The sequence below is a fragment of the Diplotaxodon limnothrissa genome, linkage group LG7 (genome assembly GCF_057381915.1).
Source record: "Diplotaxodon limnothrissa isolate DT_005_m linkage group LG7, D_limnothrissa_male_GT1.1, whole genome shotgun sequence".
Classification (NCBI taxonomy): domain Eukaryota; kingdom Metazoa; phylum Chordata; class Actinopteri; order Cichliformes; family Cichlidae; genus Diplotaxodon; species Diplotaxodon limnothrissa.
The window spans coordinates 8,980,174-9,001,458 of NC_140602.1; the positions used below are offsets into that span (position 1 = coordinate 8,980,174).

Here is a 21,285-nt window from a genome sequence, read left to right on the forward strand (position 1 = left end):
TGGAACTCTGGCTGTCACAGGACCGACAAGAAGCGCATGAATCAACCCTGGGACTGAACTGGAACTGTGAGACGGACACCCTCAGCCTCAAGCACCGACCCATTGACTATGGAGAGCCCACTATGAGGAACATATATCGAACCCTGGCTAGTCAGTACGACCCACTTGGGTTCATCATTCCCTTCACCACCAGGGCCAAGATTATTGTACAGCAACTCTGGGACAAGCATCGAGATTGGGATGACCCCCAGTTACCTCATGATTTGCTGCACCAGTGGAAGACATGGAAGGGGGAGTTGGTGCATTTATCAGAGTTAACATTGCCACGATGTTACACACTGCCGCACATGGATCTATCTGACATTGCAAGAGAGGTAAATATCTTTTGCGATGCATCAGAGCGAGCCTATGGCTCTGTGGCTTACCTGAGATCAGAAGATCATTATGGTAATGCGCAGCTGTCATTCCTCATGGCCAGATCACGGGTTGCTCCAAGGAAGCAGATATCTATTCCCAGACTCGAACTCTGCGCTGCACTCACTGGAGCCCAGCTCGCAAAGCTACTTCAGACAGAACTAACGTTCAAGGTGACCACATGTACGCTGTGGTCTGATTCAACCACTGTCCTCAACTGGTTGCATTCCACATCCTGCCATTTCAAGGTGTTTGTTGGCACCAGGATTACAGAAATTCAAGAGCTTACTAACCCCAAAGACTGGCGATATGTGGATTCTACAAGAAACCCAGCTGATGACATCACAAGGGGCAAAAGTCTCACTGAACTGGCCAGCCCAAATAGGTGGACTCAAGGACCAGATTTCCTCCTCCTACCTCCTGACTAGTGGCCCTCCTGCCCATCGTTGGGTACATCAGACCCAGAGGATGGCATCGAGCTAAAACGCTCTGCCATATGTCATATGGCTAACACGACCCCGGGTAATCAAACCCCAGAGGCCCAGCGGTTCAACACATGGGCAGAATTAGTAGAAGCCACAGCTAAGGAGATTCAAAATGCAGCAATGCAGGGTGACCCAGCTGGGAGTAACTCATCTACTGCAGGGGCCTACACCGAGGCAGAGCAACAGATCTTGAGACAGATTCAGATGGACTGTTTCCCAGAGGACTACCACCTACTACAAGCAGGCAAACCTATACCGGCTAACAGTCGGCTGCTATGCCTAGCACCGCAGTATCATAGACTGATCCGGGTTGGTGGCAGGCTGCGGCGAGCAGAGAGCCTTGATCTGTCTGTTGTACACCCTGTGGTCCTGGATCCCACCCATGTGTATACCAGACTACTTATTCAAGATGTGGATGCACGTCTCGGTCATCCTGGCCCAGAGAGAGTATTCGCTGAGCTTCGGCGGACTGTATGGATCCTGCGAGGTAGAGAGGCCGTTAAGCGGCACCAACATAGTTGCATGGATTGCCGTAGGTGGAGGGCAAACCCAGCTTCTCAGCAAATGGCTGACCTGCCACCTGCCCGCCTCAGGCTGTTCAAACCTGCCTTCTATTCGACTGGCATGGACTGCTTTGGTCCTTTCTGGATCAAGATAGGCAGACGCAGGGAGAAGCGATGGGGCATTTTGTTTAAGTGCCTCACTACTCGGGCCGTCCATATAGACCTCCTGACATCCATCGACACTGACTCCTTTCTGATGGCCTTCCGAAGGTTCATTGCGAGAAGAGGGAAACCGGCAGAAGTTTACTCGGATCAGGGGACAAACTTCAAAGGAGGGGAAAAGGAGCTCCAGCAGGCGTTCTCCATCATGAGTCCGGACCTCCAGCAGAAACTGGCTAAGCAGCAGGTTCATTTCCGCTTCAACCCACCTGCAGCACCCCACTTTGGAGGCACTTGGGAAAGAGAAATCCGCTCTATCAAAAACGCCTTATACACCTCTGTCGGCTCTCAAACAGTGAGTGAGGAAGTACTCAGGACCGTTCTTACAGAAATCGAGGGTATCCTGAATGCCAAACCCCTAGGTTATGTTTCTGCTGATGTGGCTGACATCGATCCAGTGACCCCTAACTACTTGCTCATGGGGCGGCCTGACAGCTCCCTACCTCAGGTAGTGTATCCCGAAGAAGAAGCGCTAGGGAGGCGAAGATGGAGACATTCGCAAATCCTGGTGGACAGATTCTGGTCATCTTTCATCAGACACTATTTGCCTAATCTCCAAACTCGCATGAAGTGGCAGAGACCCATGGAGGACATAACAGAGGGAGCGGTTGTTCTGCTGGTGGATCCACAGCTACCCAGAGAATCATGGCAGATTGGGAGAGTGACGAAGATTCTTACTGGTTCTGATGGCCACACCAGAACAGCAGAGGTGAAGATACGTGACAAAACATACACCCGGCCTATAGTACGTCTGATTGTGCTTCCGGCGATCAAGGATGAGGATGACCAGGTGGGGGAGCCCTCGCCTGTATAAACAGCCTTTCCATGGGGCCAATTTGCACCGCAAATTGGGGGGCGGCTATGTTGGAAAGGCTGTCAGCTGTGTGGGGGGGCCCCCTTGTGGCGAGAGAGCACAGTTGCACTATTGAGCACATGTTCCAGTGATCAGAGTTGGAGCTAGCACATAGCAAGAGCCGCCTGGCAGACTGACTCTGCAGGGGGTGTCTACACACGGTGTGAGTTGTGTGCGTCGCTAAAGAACTGTGAGTAGACGTGGAGCCATGCCTGAAAAGGACAGTTTTAGTCTTTTATGCCAATTAGACATTTAGTGGATGTAGAAGTGCAATGTGTATCGACCTGTTCGCTATGTGGCTAGTTCATGCTACTAATGCTACCTGTTATGCTACATACCTGCTAGCTGTAAGCTAAACGATTTGGTGTTTGTGATATATTGTTGTTGGGTGTATTGGCAATCAATGTCATGTACTGTAAGGGTTTGGGAGTAGTGTATGAAACTCGTGCATGTAGATGTTCATATAGGAATTCCCATTTGTAGTTCTGGTTAGATTCGAAGAACGCTAATGCATCATAATTCATGACTTAGATGTTTATTACATTCAGTATTCTGTATATGTTCTGTTCACAGACCACACACACCCACACCCCTCACCACTCTGTAAGCCTGCGGTTGCATTACTGTGTTGCTGTACTGTGCTGTTAAGCTGAGGAATCACAGTAAAGACGGTATAACCTTTATCTGTGCGTCCTGTGTGTTCTGACCGACACCCCAAGGTGAACACCACTGCTATTCAGCCAACGCCTATACAGTCCTGGGTTCAACCCAAATTAACACTCAAACTTAAATGAGTCGTGGGCCACTGCTCATTGGAGGACCACTTTAGTCTTCAAGTAGTACAAAATCAAACAAGAAAACTCCCACAAATATTTCCAAAAATGTAGTGTTTCGTTTTTTCTTTTAATTTCAAATATTGTATTACAAACCTGCAAACGTGAAGTAGGGGTGAGGTAGGCTGCAAGTGGGCCCCAGGCCGCAAGTTTGAGACCCCTGCTTTAGAAGTTTACTGTTCCAATTTTGGGTGATGTACATTTTATCCCATAGATGGTGAAGCTTTTTTCTACTGCTCCCTTATTCCCATCTGATTTATTTTAAATACCAGATGTCCTTCCTGACACAACTCCAAAGGGATTTGGCGTGGACCACACTATAGAGTCACTACTCAATTTGAATTTAATGGCAGAAAAGCATCTCATATTTGACAGAGTGCCATTTTTACCACTGTGTAGCATCTCCTCTTTTAGCAACAGTCTGTTAATGTCTCAGAACTGAGGAGACCAGCTGCTGGACGTCTGGGAGAGGAATGTTGTCTCATTCTTGACTGATATAGGATTCTGACTGCTCGGCACTGCTGGGTCTGACGATGATGATCCACCAAATGTTTTTAATAAGTTAAGTCTGGGCTTTGGGTCAGTTCAGCACTTTTCTACTATGAAGTCATGCTGTTCTAACAGATGCTGAACTTGCCTTACTGAAATTTGTAGTTCTTCCTGAAAATGAATGGCGGTGCATGTTGTTCGCAAACCTATATGCATCTTTCAGCGTTGACGGTACTTTTCCGTGTGCGAGCTGCCATCAGTCACTAATGAACCCTTATACTGTTAAAGATGCAGGATTTTGAACCGAGCACCAACAACAAGCCAGATGGTCTATCCTCTCTTTAGTTCAGAGGATACAGCATCCAAAAGTTTTTAAAAACAATTACAAATTTAAATTTGTCTGACCACAGAACAGTATTTCACTTTGCCTCAATCCATGTTTGATGGGCTTTAGTCCAAAGAAGACAGTGGGATTTCTGTATTATCTTCACGACAGAGCTTTAACCTGCATTTTTGGATGGCGCTGCAAACTATGACCTGTTTCTGGAAGGGCTCCTGAGCCCACGTACTGATTTTCATGACAGAATCGTCTCTGTTTTTAATGCGGTGCTATCCAAGAGCCCAAAGATCACGCGCAGCCAGCATCAATTTTTGGCCTTGTCCTTTGCGCAACAGAGATTTCTCCAGAGTCTCTTTATAATATTCAAGATATTTACAATTTTATGTTCAGGAACATTATTCTAAAATCGTTCCACAGTTTGCAGATTGGTAAACCTCTGCACGTGTTTACTTCTGGGAAACTGCGTAAACTGTTGTACTTGAACCCAATCATGCTACTGACATGCTGCTAGCTGCAAAATTCATTTTTAAAGTAATATTTCCAAATATGTGACTCTATAATTAATTAGAGGTGAACACAAGGGTAACAGTGGAGAGGTGCAAGGTATTCAACGGTGCTTTCATAGTTTGAGGTAGCTTCCAGTAACATTCGGTAAACTTGGACAAAAAAAAAAAAAAAAAGAAAAGAAAATATGAGCAAAACTTTTTTTTTTTTTTTTTTTTTAAACATCCAAAACACTCCAACGGTTTTGTGCACACATAATCTCACTGCAGTCTGTATGTACAGTGGCTTCTTACACACATAGAACATTTGTAATATACTTCAGATTATAATGCAGTATATCCTGCGTTAAAAAAGCATTCAGTCTCTTACAGCTGCAGTAATGTTTGGCTCTTTCTTGTACATTTTTTAAGTCCCAGTTCAGCGATGCATCATTATGATTCTAGGAAAAAAAACGGGACATTCAGCTGACTAGCCTCCGGGACTCAAACCAGCTTTGTACGGTCAGTCTGATGGAGCCTCTGTCTGCTTGAGCTTTAACCCACTGATTAGCCGGAGACTCTACATTCATGTAGCCTGTAAGAAACACAGAACAGGGCACATAAAAGTAGGAGGAAAACAAAGCAGAGGCGGATTATGAACAGAACATTGTGTATGGGATTACTTGTTTTAGGATATGGCATTAACTGTGCCACAGGGAAGCGTTATAAAGAAGGTTACGAGCTTACCAGTAACGGTGGTGTGGCCTTCAGACGTGTTGTTTTCTACTCCATGGAGAACAACCTCTGGGCTGATATCCACCGACGTCCCACAAAGCCTCACCCCAGCTCTTAATGAGGACGGCACACGCACGCTCACCGCTCCTACGTAAGACACAGAACGAAGGAGAAAAACAATATGACTCAAAAGATGTAACAAAGAAAGTTGTGTCAAATAAAGACAAAGTTGTTCTTGTAATGTGTGTTTACCTTGCTGACTGTGAAGCTCAGCACTGCCACCGTCTCCCACGTAGACATCGATGCCTCCGCTGTCAGAGGAAACCTTCAGGAAGCTATTTGAACCATCTGAAAAAGCAAAGCCTCAGGTGTTTTGTTTTGCTTCCACTGACGGAGACCATATAAAGGGCAATGTGCAGTCGGTCGACTTGCTCACCTATAACTGTATCTCCACACGCGTTCTTCACAGTAGTCTCACCTTTAATTAATGAAAGCACATAATTAATGATAACACTTCTAAGACTGTAGATATCACAAGCCTGCAGCTCTAAGTCAACAAGATAATTGTTTCCATGCATGTGTTGGAGTCTGAGGCTCATCATTATCAGGAAGAAAAGGAAACGTCTGCATCAATGGTGCATTTTTCTTACTACACATCACAAAGCTCTGATCTCATCTTGACTTTGAAGAATTAGTCTTCTTAAAACTACATTGTTTCATAGCTTTTCAGAAACGAGTAACAAGCTGGATAAGCGGATAAATTACAACCACATTGCAGTTAAAATCACCTCTGCTTCGAGCCCGGGATTCCAGACATACCAAAGTCCTGCTTTACCAAGCAAGTAACATAAAGCAGCTGAGTACAAAATGTGCTGCAATGTAATATAGTGTGCAAAAAATAGCAACCTCTTTGTGTCTGTGAAGGTTCTCAGTCATCTCTTTGTGCAGATTTACCCATTTTGTGTTACTTTAGATTATTATTGCCTGTGTGTTAACCTGCCAACAGTATTTTAACACTCAGGTCGGTTCTATTTGTTCCAATTTCACACACTGTTGGGATCAATAGCTGGCAATGAGATCTTCATTTGATATTTTTATCCACTGGCAAAAAATATATACATTTACTTAAAAACTAAACTATCATAATCTAAACAATCTAATGTGTAGTAGAGTCTAAGTATTTAATTGCTTATTGGCTCACTTTGCATTGGACTCTGGCTTTCGTAATAACCACACATGTAATTTCATTAAGCTACAAGTTTTTATTAAAAATGAATGATGGACGCTCGCTTTTGCTCACCGTGCACGTGCCCTAGGTTCACTCTCCCCGAACGGGATGAGATGCAGGTGGACTCCGCGTAGATGGCTTTGACCTTCAGAGGGCCGTGCTCTGTTGACACATTCATCTTGGTGCCCTGGAGCTTCTTGACATCCACTGCCTGTAAACGTACAACTGATCACTACACAGGGATGTACACGATGTATAATCGCAGCTTTTTTGATGTTGTTTGTTTTAAGTAATAGCCACAAAAAAAAAAAAAAAAGGAAAACATGAAACTCAACACTGCTAACGCGTATTTCAGGGTACTGCTGCCCCCTAATGACTGCTGAGTATAAGGACTAACACGTAGAAATAACAGTCATCCTTACACTGTCTCCCCCAGTGCTGATGACCACGTTGCCATTGATTGTGCCCACACCTGTAACATGCCCTTCGTGGGATTGCACCTCAACCTGATGAGCCTGAAATAAGACAGGAAAAGATGAGAAAGGGCGCTCTTTTCAGGATGCTCACAGTTTGCATAGAGAAGACAGATGATTTGAAATAACAGTAAAGGGACAACTGACACTGAACAAAGGTGGTGGCCTACAACATAAACTGCCAGCTACCTGTGATCCAGTCTTGAGATGTCTTTCCAACAACTTGTACCTTGACCGGTGTGACCTTAATGACTCACAGGACAATTTTCAGGACTACCTCCAAAGGGTGTAACTTCAGGTATTTTGACGTAAAAAAGACTAATTATACTGTGAGCCATTTCAAGTATTACATTAGTAATTTAAGTAGTGCATAATTTCCAGGATTGTTAAAAAAACAAGTCCTCATGACATATTTTATATGTAAGGCAAGGCAAGTTTATTTATATAGCAATTCAATTCAACAGCAAAGTGATTCAAAGGGTTTTACAGAGACATTAAAAAACAAAAACAAATAAGAACCATAAATAAAAGAGGACAGCTGAATAGCGGAGCATGCATGATGCACATCAATATAATGGATCATGCAAAATGTAAAAAGGCAAGGTGAAGCCACTACAATATAAAGGTGCAGGGCATTTACAGTGTAAGATGGGGAAATTTTGTTTGTCTTTTCACTAAAATACCCAGAAACTACACATTACTTAAAACTGCTTGGAGTATAATTATTTCTTCGTTCCTGTATAAACTTGAATTTTGAATCTTGAATTTTAAATGCATCGTAATTTCAGGTAAAATACATGGAAAATCAGTTTAATTGAATTACAACCTGATTCACAGGCCAGTGAAGAAGTCCACTTGCCTTCAGCTCAAGTGTTTAAGGATCAACAGTCACAGTCAGTAAATGTTTTGATAGATGAAGGTCAGGGCCGAGCTGTTTTAGCAGAAGAGTGTGTGGTTTGGCTTTGTCTTTGTAACATAAGCAGGCTGGAGAAAGACATAGTGTGGGTAAATTGCTCCAACAAGTAGGACCGACTAATTGCAGGCCTGACATGTGTTGCCAATACCCACCTTGACAGAGTGCAGCAGGCAGTTCCCCTTTTCTGTTCGCACCTTGCAGATATCACACTCCATATTCTTAACTTGCACGCTTCCCTTTCCTTGAGTAGTAATGAAGAGATCTGACAAAATTTCACATACAGAAATTATTCAAAGACGCAGAGCGCAGAATCACTTTAGTGTGGATCCCCTGTCATAGACACACTCACTGCTTTTGAGGGGTGCAGACATTTCGATGGACACGTCGCTGTCCACCGTCTCAGCGGATATTAGGAGCTCTTTGCTCCGGTCATCATAGTGGACCTTTAACCGGTCCAGACTGACTTCCTGCTCCTTGTCTGGCCCGTGGACTGTTATGAAGGCTCGATCAGCCTCGGGGTAGGTGTGCGGGTCCAGCGGGTGGATGGATATGTTGCAGCCTATCTGTGCGCGCACCGTGGTGAAGGGGCTCACTGACAGATCCCACCGCCTCAGAGGCTGCTTCACCTCTTCATGAGCAGGAGACTTTAGAGGGGCAGAGAACGAGAGCGAGCGTGGAGTGTGCAGAGGACACCGGGTGGGTGTGAGAGTCTTGGGGCTGACCGTCAGGGACCAGCAGCGGAGAAGCCCGACAGACCCCCGCTGACCTGCTGATCCCCAAAACATCTCGGTAAATCAACTAATCCACGCCTGACTGTAGCCACAAGACACACTATAAACACGCCATTCACTCGAGATCCGCGCAAGCACGGTTTCAAGACAAAACGTTTCCGGTATGACATTTCAGATTAAAAGCTTCATGAAAAATATGTGCACAAGAGATCCTAAAAACTGTATATACTGTGTTTACAGCACCTCGGTAATAGCTCTTTCAACACTAAACTCTTATTCATTTACCTTTCTGTGCAATATGTTTATGTTATAAGCAGAAACACTTGTCCTGAGGTTTGCAGTGAGAAAGTGCTTCGTTATGGGTTCAGAAAAAATATTTTTATTTCAGGAAGACAGTTTTCTGGGCACATTCGCAAATCCGGTCCGCATTAAATCCTGACTCTGGCATCTGCCAGTCATTTATTGTATGCATTAATTAATCACAAAGATGTCGTCACAGGATTGAACTAATTTTCTCGAGGTGGGCGGATTGATCTAAATAGCAGTATTATCGATACCAATGTTGGTATCATATCATTGTAGCACTGTAGGATCGATACATTGTTTCTATCATCTAAGTTCAGTGTATCGTCCACTGAACAGTGTGAAATTAATGATTTATTTGTTTTAATGAAAAATATACCTCAAACATCCACTATGAAAAGCATCTGAACCTTTTTTGTGTTTACTGTCATGTCTATTTTAGTTATAGTCTATAGCACATAATTAGCACGTTTTGTTAACTAATTATTAATCACAGGGATTTGATGGTCATTAAAATTTTGGATCATACCAAAATCTACTAGTAATTTCTCAGGTGCTGACACAAAGTCAGCGTAACAGGACCTATTGCCAGGAATCGGCTGACAAACTTTATTGAATATTTCTAAACAATCTTTCAAAAGAAACATCATATTTGCTTTGCACTAAGCTCAAGCTTTCCAAAACCTCTGCTACTCTCTATGCTCTGTGGACTGTCCAATATTAAAAATCATACTTTTCCACGTCACCTTACTTTTTATTTAAGTTTATGATTTTGGGTTGAAGGGAAAGTAATTGACTTCTGGTGTTGCTCCGTGTCACTCTCATACGCTTAACAAACCGGATGTAGAGTCTTGCGTAAACGGCGCAAACTTAGAACCTCCCCTCTACCGGTCCTGTCCAATCAGTAGGATTACGCTATTAGGTCGGAAGTGACGTTAGGTTCGTCGCAAAGGGTGTAGGAAAAAAATGAGTTTGGACCCCTGTTACCGAAGCCTAATATGGTGGAGGTGGAGCAGCCCGTCATGAGTCGGAAGACCCTGGTGTTGCACTTCTAGTTATTTTTAATTTAGCTATATTTGTTATTGGATTTTGGCTAATCTGTGCTGCTGATTATTACAGAGGAAAACGAACTGAATGCAAATGCTTCTGTAAACTCATTTTATTCATTTTAACAAAACAAAAGCATTCAACACACCACAGACAGCTTCAATCTATGAACTGCCCTTCCAGTACATGTAATAAAAGTCTCTTATGCTACATACCCGTCACGGTGACCAGATCCCAACATACTACATGTGGGGCAAACCATTTGTTTTGTTACTGACGAAATAAATACAAATAATTACACAAAACTATGCTGGTGTCAGGGTTGGCATCGGTGTGATAGGAATGACGATTTATTTGAAACCGATGCGTATGTAACGAGCTTTCTAGTCTTTGTGCACTCCTATATTTCCTTATTCTACAGTCCTAATACTCCTACTTGTCATTTCTGTTTGATAAGGACGCATCCACGGATCGCCACATGTTTCTTAAAATGCGGGGCCTTGGTTGGAGTGGAGAGGGGCAAAAGGATAAACATGCCGTGAAGTGGGGCACCTGGTCACCTTGGATTCATATCACTGGTAGAAAAATAACTCTTCACATGAAGATTTCCTTCATTTTCAAATTCCCCTCTCGACAAAAGCAATGTTATCACTTTATTATGGAAAGGTTATAAAAGAAACTAGGCAACCCTGCTTTTGTCACTAGTATATACATCCTGTTATTGTAAACAACACATTATAGAAAACACCACAGGGCGGCAGTATTGCCTTACTGGTTAAATAGTGTGGAGCGTACACTGGATTTCATTAAACTTTTATGGAGTATCCTGCGGGCTTATCGTTGACGATGGTATTTAAACCCTTGTTTTCTTTCCCCAGCACATCTTATGGCACAAAGTCTTTAGGTCTGATCATCATCCTCACTCTCTTAAAAGACTGTCTCTCATTGGTGGGGTAGTACTCTGATAATATGTTGTGCCATGTCCCCCAGAAAATCCCATTCCGCACACCTTTGTACCTCCCGTCGTAATATCTCCCGTTAAGGTTTGCGCTCATGCAGGCGTCAAACCACCAGCCGGAGCTGTAGTAGGCCCCGCAGTTCCCGGAGGGGTAGCGGTCGTGGTCCCTGTCCGGCGTGGTGAACGCCCTGTTGCTGTGATCGTACTGTTTGCTGAAGCGGAGAGCATTACCTGCGGTGCCCGAGTAACTGCCTACTGTCAGTCTATAGCGCAGGCGTTCGCTGGCCACCTTGAACTGCTCGTACTGCGCATACCCCGTCAACCCGTCAAAATCCTCCAGCTCCACCCGCAGCACCATCTCCCTGTCGCGGGTCAGCAGGTGGATGATGTTGTTGCCCAGCCAAAACTCCCCTCTGTCAAGCTCCCCGAAGCCGGATTGGTATTCTGCCCAGGTGCGGTTGAAGTTCACGCTGCCGTCCTGGCGGCGCTGCAGGACTGTCCACCCTCCACCCTCCTGCTCCATCTCACAGTACACCGAGAAGCTACTAGTGCGGAGGTCAGGGGTCACCAGGTAAAGCCCGCTTTTTGTTTTTCCCCTGAGCAGGTGATCTGAGCAGTCTCTCGGTAGCATGGTAACTGTAACACAATGGAAGAAATGACACATTTCTTAAAAAGCCAGTAAGCCCTGATTTATTTAAGCCCTGTTTTCTCTCATCTTCTCTCTCTCATATTCCAGGTGATATTATCATCTCGCAGCTGGGATTTATTCGTGAAATGAGCTGGCTGAGGTCACGAGTGCATCAGGTCAGTGGCTTTTCCACCATAAAAAGAGTTACTGTGTGTGAGGGCCTTCAAAGTGGACCTCCACGGTAGATGAAAAGATATCGTCTAAAACAGAAATGGTGTTGGAGGCATACACGTGAAGGAAGTTTAATAATTTCACCTTTAAAATAATTGATTGTCTAGTCCAACTTTCCTATATTTTCCTCCTGACTTTTAAAAAGAAGGTGAAATGGGGCAATAACAGGCAGTTAGAGAAAGAAAAGCGTGCATTTAAAATCCTATTAACCTTCTGTTTTTACTCTATGATGTCATGGATGCTGGTAAATGTTATTTTAATTAATTGCTGGGGGAAAAATAGCCACTTGTTGAGTTCACTCTCTGTAAACAGCTCTCCACAAAAGGATGGTTTAAAGCTGTTGGTCTTTGCATAGTTGTGGTTTTATCTTTAGTCATGACATTCATTAGGAGCGACACATTTCACACACATGCAGATTCCTCCTTTGACAAATAATAGCCAGTGATGTATGATACAAATCTGCCCACATAATTATATTATGAGGATCATTAGAGTTTACTATGAGATTGTATTGCTTAATTCCTTTCAGCTTAAGTCATTATTAGTGGTCTTATTTATGTCTTTTTGAGTAGTAATAAAGCAATAAGCATTCAGATACTAATGTGGCACAATTCATTGCACATTTCTCGGCCTTGGGACCTTGAATGTATGCGTGCTTCGCATTTCAAGCCCAGTATAATCTGCATTGATCACTAACATGTCTTGCAGCTGACTGGCAGAAACAGTTTACATTTCACAAGCACACAGAGACAAAACAGGATCAGTGTGATAGAATAAAACAGAATCTCTTGCCTTTAGGTGGTTTGTCTGTTGGCAGTTTGCCGTCCGTGTTGTCAGGCCTGATGCCTCCCTGGTTCTCTTCTGAGTGGTCTTTGTGGTGTATGTTTGGTGGTCTGCCATTAGGACTCAGGCTGTTATTGAAGAAAGCAGCCACCTGGTTGATTTTCACTCGTAACTCACGTGCACTGGGAGTGGAAGCCTCGGCAGCGAGCTCGGGGTGCTTGGGGCCAGGGGTGGTCGCAGTTGTTGACCTGAAGTCAGGGCTGGGTGGAGAGATGGTGTGAGATATGGGAGAAGGAGATGTAGAGAATGCAGGAGCTATTTCTTCCATCTTGTGATGTTTCTCAGTTTGTGTGTCTGAGCCAGAATTTGTCTTTGACTTTGAGGATCCTGGAGTGGTGCTAGGGATAACACTTGTGAGGATCCCACTGATGATTTTGTTTGGTTTTGTTGTCATTGGGATTGATGCTGGTTGACTGGCTGTTTGTGGCCTCAGATCAGACACAATCCTGTTGTTTGGGCTCATAGTGGAATCTTTAGGCTGACTTTGAAGGTGAGGGAAGGCTCCATTTTCCAGACTGTTGGAGGTCTTTGGACCTGGAGTGACAGTTTTACTTAGACTGGGATTGAACTCTCTGTCCCCTGGGGAATGAGTCACTTCAGCAGTATGCTTTATGGGGCCAGATGTAGAAGGCGTGTTGATTTGAGAGGTTTGGGTGTGATCTGAAGTAGTCCAGCTGATGTTAGGTGGATCTGTTTTGGTCTTTGGACTTAGCTTTGGTTGCACTGCTGGTTTTGGCCTTTGAACTGGTGGTGCTCCTGGCCTAACTGTAGGCATGCTTCGTGGTCGGTAAATGAAGGGAAGCCTTGGTTTTGACGTTCTATTGGACTCTGCCCGAGGTGCAGGCTTGGCATTCAGATTAGGCGTTTCTCCAAGCTTAGGTGTTTTAAAGTTGTGACTGGTTTCTGGTGGTTTGGGGCCAGTTTTGGGCCTTACATTCGGTTTTGGCTTGAAGCTTGTCCCAGGTTTTGTATGGCTTGGTTGGTTGGGCACTTGATCAGGTTTGGGTTTTGTAGGGATGTTCTGTCTGGTTGTAGGCTTTTGGTTGGGGGGTGTTTTCATGATCTCAGGCATGGTTTTCTTTCCTGGTGTTGGATCTTGATTAGAATTAGACATGTGTGATGGATTTTCATCAGATGTCTCCTTTTGTTTAGGTTTTTCTGTGTAGCTAGCTGTTGGACTTTCTTTTGATTCAGGCTCTTGGACAGGTTTGGGTTTTGTGGAGATCTTCTGTCTGGCTTTAGGCTTTTGGTTGGGGGGTGTTTTCATTAGATCCGATATGGTCTTCTTTCCAAATGTTGGATCTTGATTAGAATTAGAGACGTGTGAGGGATATTCATCAGATGTCTCATTTTGTTTAGCTTTTTCTGCATAACTAGCTGTCGGACTTTCTTTTGATTCAGGCTCTTGGACAGGTTTGGGTTTTGTAGGGATGATCTGGGTGATTTTAGGCTTTTGGTTGCCAGGTGTTTTTGGTAGATCAGGCATGGTCTTTTTTCCAGATGTTGAATCTTGAGTAGAATTGGAGATGTATGAGAGATTTTCATCAAATGTCTCCCTTTGGTTAGGTATTTCTGTGTAGCTAGCTGTTGGACTGTCTTTTGATTCAGACGTTTGGGTGGGTTTAGGTTTCACGGGAATGTTCTGGCTGGTTTTAGGCTTTTGGTTGGGGGGTGTTTTCAGTAAATCAGGCATGGTCTTCTTTCCAGTTATTAAATCTTGATTAGAATTAGACACATGTGAGGGATTTTCATCAGATGTCTCATTTTGTTTAGGTTTTTCTGTGTATCTTGCTGTTGGACTTTCTTTTGATTCAGGCTCTTGGACAAGTTTGGGTTTTGTAGGGACATTCTGTCTGGTTTTAGGCTTTTCCTTAGGGGGTGTTTTCAGTAGATCAAGTGTGGTCTTCTTTCCAGATGTTGGATCTTGATTAGAATAGGACACTTGCAATGGATTTTCATCAGATGTCTCATTTTGTTTAGCTTTTTCTGCATAGCTAGCTGTTAGACTTACTTTTGATTCAGGTTCTTGGACAGGTTTGGGTTTTGTAGGGATGTTCTGTCTGGTTTTAGGCTTTTCCTTAGGGGGTGTTTTCAGTAGATCAGGTGTAGTCTTCTTTCGCGGTGTTGAATCTTGATTAGAATTAGACACTTGTGAGGGATTTTCATCAGATGTCTGCTTTTGTTTAGGTTTTTCTGTGTAGCTAGCTGTTGGACTTTCTTTTGATTCAGGCTCTTGGACATGTTTGGGTTTTGTAGGGATGATCTGGGTGATTTTAGGCTTTTGGTTGGGGGGTGTTTTTGGTAGATCTGGTGTAGTCTTCTTTCCAGATATGGGATCTTGATTAGAATAAGGCACTTGTGATGGATTTTCATCAGATGTCTCATTTTGTTTAGCTTTTTCTGCATAGCTAGCTGTTGGACTTTCTTTTGATTCAGGCTCTTGGACAGGTTTTGGTTTTGTAGGGATGTTCTGTCTGGTTTTAGGCTTTTCCTTAGGGGGTGTTTTTGGTAGATCAGGTGTGGTCTTCTTTCGCGGTGTTGAATCCTGATTAGAATTAGACACATGCAAGGGATTTTCATCAGATGTCTCATTTTGTTTAGCTTTTTCTGTGTAGCTAGCTGTTGGACTTTCTTTTGATTCAGGCTCTTGGACATGTTTGGGTTTTGTAGGGATGATCTGGGTGATTTTAGGCTTTTGGTTGGGGGGTGTTTTTGGTAGATCTGGTGTAGTCTTCTTTCCAGATATGGGATCTTGATTAGAATAAGGCACTTGCGATGGATTTTCATCAGATGTCTCATTTTGTTTAGCTTTTTCTGCATAGCTAGCTGTTAGACTTTCTTTTGATTTAGGCTCTTGGACAGGTTTTGGTTTTGTAGGGATGTTCTGTCTGGTTTTAGGCTTTTGGTTGGGGGGTGTTTTTGGTAGATCTGGTATAGTCTTCTTTCCAGATATGGGATCTTGATTAGAATAGGACACTTGCATTGGATTTTCATCAGATGTCTCATTTTGTTTAGCTTTTTCTGCATAGTTAGCTGTTGGACTTACTTTTGATTCAGGTTCTTGGACAGGTTTGGGTTTTGTAGGGATGTTCTGTCTGGTTTTAGGCTTTTGGTTAGGGGGTGTTTTCAGTAGATCAGGTGTAGTCTTCTTTCGCGGTGTTGAATCTTGATTAGAATTAGACACTTGTGAGGGATTTTCATCAGATGTCTCCTTTTGTTTAGGTTTTTCTGTGTAGCTAGCTGTTGGACTTTCTTTTGATTCAGGCTCTTGGACATGTTTGGGTTTTGTAGGGATGTTCTGTCTGGTTTTAGGCTTTTGGTTGGGGGGTGTTTTTGGTAGATCAGGTATAGTCTTCTTTCCAGATATGGGATCTTGATTAGAATAGGACACTTGCATTGGATTTTCATCAGATGTCTCATTTTGTTTAGCTTTTTCTGCATAGCTAGCTGTTGGACTTACTTTTGATTTAGGCTCTTGGACAGGTTTTGGTTTTGTAGGGATGTTCTGTCTGGTTTTAGGCTTTTCCTTAGGGGGTGTTTTCAGTAGATCAGTTGTAGTCTTCTTTCGCGGTGTTGAATCCTGATTAGAATTAGACACATGCGAGGGATATTCATCAGATGTCTCATTTTGTTTAGCTTTTTCTGTGTAGCTAGCTGTTGGACTTTCTTTTGATTCACGATCTTGGACAGGTTTGGGTTTTGTAGGGATGTTCTGTCTGGTTTTAGGCTTTTCGTTAGGGAGTGTTTTCATTAGATCAGACATGGTCTTCTTTCGCGGTGTTGAATCTTGATTAGAATTAGACACTTGTGAGGGATTTTCATCAGATGTCTGCTTTTGTTCAGGTTTTTCTGTGTAGCTAGCTGTTGGACTTTCTTTTGATTCAGGCTCTTGGACATGTTTGGGTTTTGTAGGGATGATCTGGGTGATTTTAGGCTTTTGGTTGGGGGGTGTTTTTGGTAGATCTGGTGTAGTCTTCTTTCCAGATATGGGATCTTGATTAGAATAAGGCACTTGTGATGGATTTTCATCAGATGTCTCATTTTGTTTAGCTTTTTCTGCATAGCTAGCTGTTGGACTTTCTTTTGATTCAGGCTCTTGGACAGGTTTTGGTTTTGTAGGGATGTTCTGTCTGGTTTTAGGCTTTTCCTTAGGGGGTGTTTTTGGTAGATCAGGTGTGGTCTTCTTTCGCGGTGTTGAATCCTGATTAGAATTAGACACATGCAAGGGATTTTCATCAGATGTCTCATTTTGTTTAGCTTTTTCTGTGTAGCTAGCTGTTGGACTTTCTTTTGATTCAGGCTCTTGGACAGGTTTTTGTTTTGTAGGGATGATCTGCGTGATTTTAGACTTTTGGTTGGGGGGTGTTTTCGTTAGATCAGGTGTGGTCTTCTTTCGCGGTGTTGAATCTTGATTAAAATAAGACACTTGCGTTGGATTTTCATCAGATGTCCCACTGTAGCCAGGTTTTTGGTCAGTTGTTGTTTTTTCTCCACCTTTTGACCATTTTTCTAATTTTTGATTTTGGTCCGGCTTCTCAGTTTTTGGATTATGGACTATTCCCTTCTCGGATTTCGGTTCAATCTCGGTTTGATTAGTAGCAGTAACTTGATCAGGATATTCATCAGATCCGGCCGTGTTTGCATTCTGAGGTCTGTGATGTGGCGGAGGTGTCCAAATAGGAGTCACAGTCTTTTCATTAGGTTTTGACTTTTGAGTAGGTAACTTGTTTTGATCAGATGTATAATTTTGGCCATATTTAGGTATAGAATCGTTATTCAAATTTTGATCAGTGGGTAAAATATGAGGGGGAATTCTTTGCTTAGGTTTTGAAGTTTCGACTCCTTTTGGGTCTTTGCCAGGTTGAGGTTTAGGTCTTTGGTCGATTCTGGGTTTGTGGTGAAAAGGATGCTTCTTTTGGTTGTATTTTGGTCTTTTGCCAGGCTTTGGTCCTTGGCCTGGCAGAGGTTTTGCTCCAATCTTAGTATTTGAGCTGATGTTCTTTTTAGCTGTCCAGCGGCTGTCATCTATAGCTCCTACAGTTAAATCCTGATGATGAGCTGTGGTGACTGTAGTTGTCGTAGTTGAACTAATGTGACTGTGGAGGCCTGACCTGGATGTAGTAGTTTGATTGGTTATGTGTTGTCCACTCCCTGTGCTCATTGTAGTTTCTGTGTGAGTATTTGCATCAGCTTTTGGAGGCTTAGAAATCCCAGCTGCTACAAGGCCTGTGTTTTGGGTTGTTATCTCGTGACTGACATCTGTGATATAATGCAAGGTGGAGCTGGGCATTGGGGGAGATGGAATAGATGACGTAGCTTCATTCGAGTCCACAGAGTCTAGCCCTAGAGCTATATTAATTGTAGAGTGAGGAGTTGGGCTGATTGAAACAAAGTCTGTCCTTTTAGTTGCTTCGCTGGATGGTAATTCTCTATCGTCTCCCTCTCCACTCTCTGTCTCTTCGTCTTCTGTTTTGATCTCCTTTCCCGTCTCTCTGCCCTCGCCCCCCTCTTTTATAGTCTTTTCTTTTTCAGTGTGCCTGATTTTTTCGGTCTGTTTTCGTTCCTCATTATTTTGCTCTACTTGTACTCTCTTTTCCATTTCCTTTTTCTTCTCCTCCCTGCTCTGCTCTTGCTCCTGATTTGTATTCTCATCATGGTTCTCTGACATCTTTATCCTATCACTGGCTGCAGTTTGGGTCTCTGTTTCCTCTGTTTTATCTTGCCACACGTGATGACCACTTTCTTCAGTTTTATTTACATTAGTGAAAGTCTTTCTTTCTTTTCCATGCTCCAGATTATTCTCTTGATATCCCTTTGAATTCTCTTCTCCGGCGGTGTCTTTATTTCTGTCTCTCTCCCCCTGCCTATTGTTTTTGTCAGCAACCTTTTCTCCTACTGTTCCCTCATTTACACCACCAGTTGTTACCTTTGTTGGAACTACTTTGTCCTTTCCCTTTCCTCTGTCTGATTGAGTTGTTCCGTCAGTTTCCAGCACTTCTGTCAGAGTTTCTTTTATGAGTCCTCCATTGCTCTCTCTTTCTGTCTCCCATTTCTTTCTTTCTTTCTCTTCCAGAGTGCCTGTTTTTTCCGAGTCTCCATCTCCTTCCATAACACTGACTGTGCTGCACTCTTGTTTAAAACCATTCTCTTGAAGTCTCTCATTTACCCAGTTTCTGTCATCCTCACGTCTATCCGTCTCCTCACTCAGCGTCTCACGCTCATTCTCTCTGTGCCTTCCACACTCTCTCTCAGTTTGGCTTACTGTACAGTCTGCGCAGATCTCCCGCAGTTCATCCACACTGTCCTTCAGCTTCTGCAGGTCCTCCACGATCTTCTCCAGCTCTTTGAGCTGCTGTGGCAGGTGAATCCTCAGCGGTGGCAAAGTGAGTAAGTAAGGGCACGTGTTCTCATGCTGCACCTGTCTGCACTGCCCCCCAGGCGTCAGTGTTACAGTGCAGGGACCAAATCCTTTATCCACAAGGAGTATTCCTTCATCAGAGTCTGCTGTGATCCAAGAAAGACTTGAGAAGGCCAGCAGGGTCCCACATACGCACAGGGCTGTTAACCTCATTGCAGCCTGAGAGCAAAGAGTGAAGGGAGAGGAGGGAGAGAGTGTAAAAACACCCACCTCAGTTTGTGAGAAGCGCAGCGAAGGAGGAAAGGTGGGAGGGAGAAGAGGAGGGAGTGGGAAATGATGGAGCTGTGCAGTGAAAAGTGAATCTGTGAGATATCTGAGAAAAATGAAGGAAGGAAGAAAGAAAGAGGGGAAAATAAAACAGAAAAGTGAGAGTAGGTACGTTTTTAAGATAGTGAATGATATGGATGAAGCGTGAGGAAATCCGAAGATATTTCTGCCTCATAATATAAGCAGAATTAACTGCAGCAGTTAGTAACCACTTGGGAAACATTATAAAACATGGAAACTTTAGAAAGCACATGTCTTAACAATTTATTGGATTACAATTGATTCTAATTCCACTCACATCAGTTAATGAAGAACATTTGCAACACATTCTCCCTCTATGCTGTAATGATAAATGTATCACGGACTTGAATATGCATGTGTGTCGCAGTTGCTTTGGCAAGAGCGTCCCGAGCTTCCTGACAATGCGTACACAAACATGTGAATGGCACATGTAACATTTGAAGCAAAAAAGCTGCTGCTGGACTGAAGCCAAGAGGCTGTTATTCAGATTTGAATGGGCATGCTTCATTTTACTGTAAACTGTGAGGCTTAGTTCAGCTCATGATTAATGGTGGGCAGGAATGTCTGATTTATCTAAGAAGACCATTTGATTAAAACACAGTTCCAGAAGAGATAAATATCTCGTGTACTATTGACTTTATTCGGACAGTTCTAATCCCCAACAAGTGTCAGGGATCGGTGAGGCAATCTCTGGGTGGAGAGGTTGATCTGACTATGTACAGACTGTTCATCTGTATTTGGGGTCTTGGCTAATTCGTTTTGTCTACATATAGTCAGAAAACAGGAAAGAGAGAAAACCGAGTCACATGAACTAAATGAGGCATCTGCTTCACAGGGAGTTTGGATAATGAGGCTTTACTTTCTCGGACCACGGGTGTAAATGTCAGTCCCACAACAGGATATGAGATATGAGTGATAGCATGCAATGCCAGTGTTTGATGTTTCAGAAATGTGTCTGTTTTTAATGTTTGTTAGACCACTAAAATGATCTTACTTATCGACCGAGACACGATCTCTGCGCACTTTTTTGTCTGTGTCTATTTGACCAGCTGAGAGATTTCTCAGCTGTCCTTTAATAATGACAAAGGAAACCATTTGTTTAGTGAGAGCACCGTGGGAAGCCTCAGGTTAGAAATGAAAAACGATTGAAGTAGAAGGCTGGATGCGGCACATCGCCGGTCTGCGAGGTCACGAACGCATCTGGAGAAACTGCATCGTCTAAGAGCGTAACAGCTTTAAATCCTGCGGTTGGTCTCAGAGAGGAGTATTTTAAAATGTTTTGGCTATTGTAATCTGTGTAACCCTTCTCTGTCTAACTTTAAATTTCAAGTTGGATGGTTCTCCTCCTCCTCCTTCTCCTGCTGTGCTAATGCAGCTATGAGCTCATTTGACGTTTGACAACTGTTGGCAGGATAAAAGCCAGGAATAAGTGTCCTTTCACCTTTCACAGGCACTTCAGTACTTCAACACTTACACTGGGAAATGGTGTGAGATAAATGTTTACGCTCTCTTAGCATTAGGCTGTATTGATTTATTATCACAGGGCTGCATCTTTTACAGAGCGGCCAACCCTAAATCTCAGACATTTACTGCTTAACCACAACAAAGTAGCCTGACGCACGGGCCGCACGATGAAATGAGAACGATTGGAGTTTTTAGAGCAGTCGGTCGACATGTAAAGGCTAGATTCATTTGAATGAATTCATTTTGTTTCTTTGACAGCTCCAGATCCCAGTCAGCAGCTCCATTGTTCCCAATAATAACCTCACTCCTGCTTTATCCATTTATGGACTGCAGCTTTTTTCTCTTCATGGTGCCCTTTTGGGATACAGTGTTTTGAATTCCCTCGGTGAGTTGGCTGGGTCCAC

At 43.4% G+C, this 21,285-nt stretch overlaps 2 protein-coding genes across 2 annotated transcripts; both read right to left on the minus strand.

Annotated features, from left to right (window-relative positions):
- Positions 1-5,032: 5,032 nt before the first annotated feature.
- fam185a (family with sequence similarity 185 member A) lies at positions 5,033-8,803 on the minus strand. Its single transcript, XM_085359131.1, has 8 exons — positions 8,320-8,803; positions 8,123-8,232; positions 7,004-7,096; positions 6,654-6,792; positions 5,790-5,831; positions 5,606-5,701; positions 5,366-5,500; positions 5,033-5,213 (listed from the first exon to the last, which is right to left on the minus strand). Exons 1-8 carry the CDS (start codon positions 8,753-8,755, stop codon positions 5,101-5,103), a joined length of 1,164 nt encoding a protein of 387 aa, XP_085215257.1. The 5' UTR covers positions 8,756-8,803; the 3' UTR covers positions 5,033-5,100.
- A 1,863-nt stretch (positions 8,804-10,666) lies between these two features.
- LOC146627742 (uncharacterized) lies at positions 10,667-19,297 on the minus strand. Its single transcript, XM_085359120.1, has 3 exons — positions 15,504-19,297; positions 12,661-15,089; positions 10,667-11,645 (listed from the first exon to the last, which is right to left on the minus strand). Exons 1-3 carry the CDS (start codon positions 19,280-19,282, stop codon positions 10,936-10,938), a joined length of 6,918 nt encoding a protein of 2,305 aa, XP_085215246.1. The 5' UTR covers positions 19,283-19,297; the 3' UTR covers positions 10,667-10,935.
- Positions 19,298-21,285: the final 1,988 nt, after the last annotated feature.

Excerpts from the sequence above, each read along its gene's own strand:
- fam185a (XM_085359131.1), bottom strand. The coding sequence starts at position 8,755 with ATGTTTTGGGGATCAGCAGGTCAGCGGGGGTCTGTCGGGCTTCTCCGC. Across the intron at positions 7,097-8,122 it reads GCCTGCTGCACTCTGTCAAG|GCTCATCAGGTTGAGGTGCA; the intron begins GTGGGTATTGGC and ends GTCTTATTTCAG. Across the intron at positions 6,793-7,003 it reads TCAGCACTGGGGGAGACAGT|GCAGTGGATGTCAAGAAGCT; the intron begins GTAAGGATGACT and ends GTACGTTTACAG.
- LOC146627742 (XM_085359120.1), bottom strand. The coding sequence starts at position 19,282 with ATGAGGTTAACAGCCCTGTGCGTATGTGGGACCCTGCTGGCCTTCTCA. Across the intron at positions 15,090-15,503 it reads AAAGCTAAACAAAATGAGAC|ATCTGATGAAAATCCATCAC; the intron begins ATCTGATGAAAA and ends ACAAAATGAGAC. Across the intron at positions 11,646-12,660 it reads AACAGACAAACCACCTAAAG|TTACCATGCTACCGAGAGAC; the intron begins GCAAGAGATTCT and ends ATTGTGTTACAG.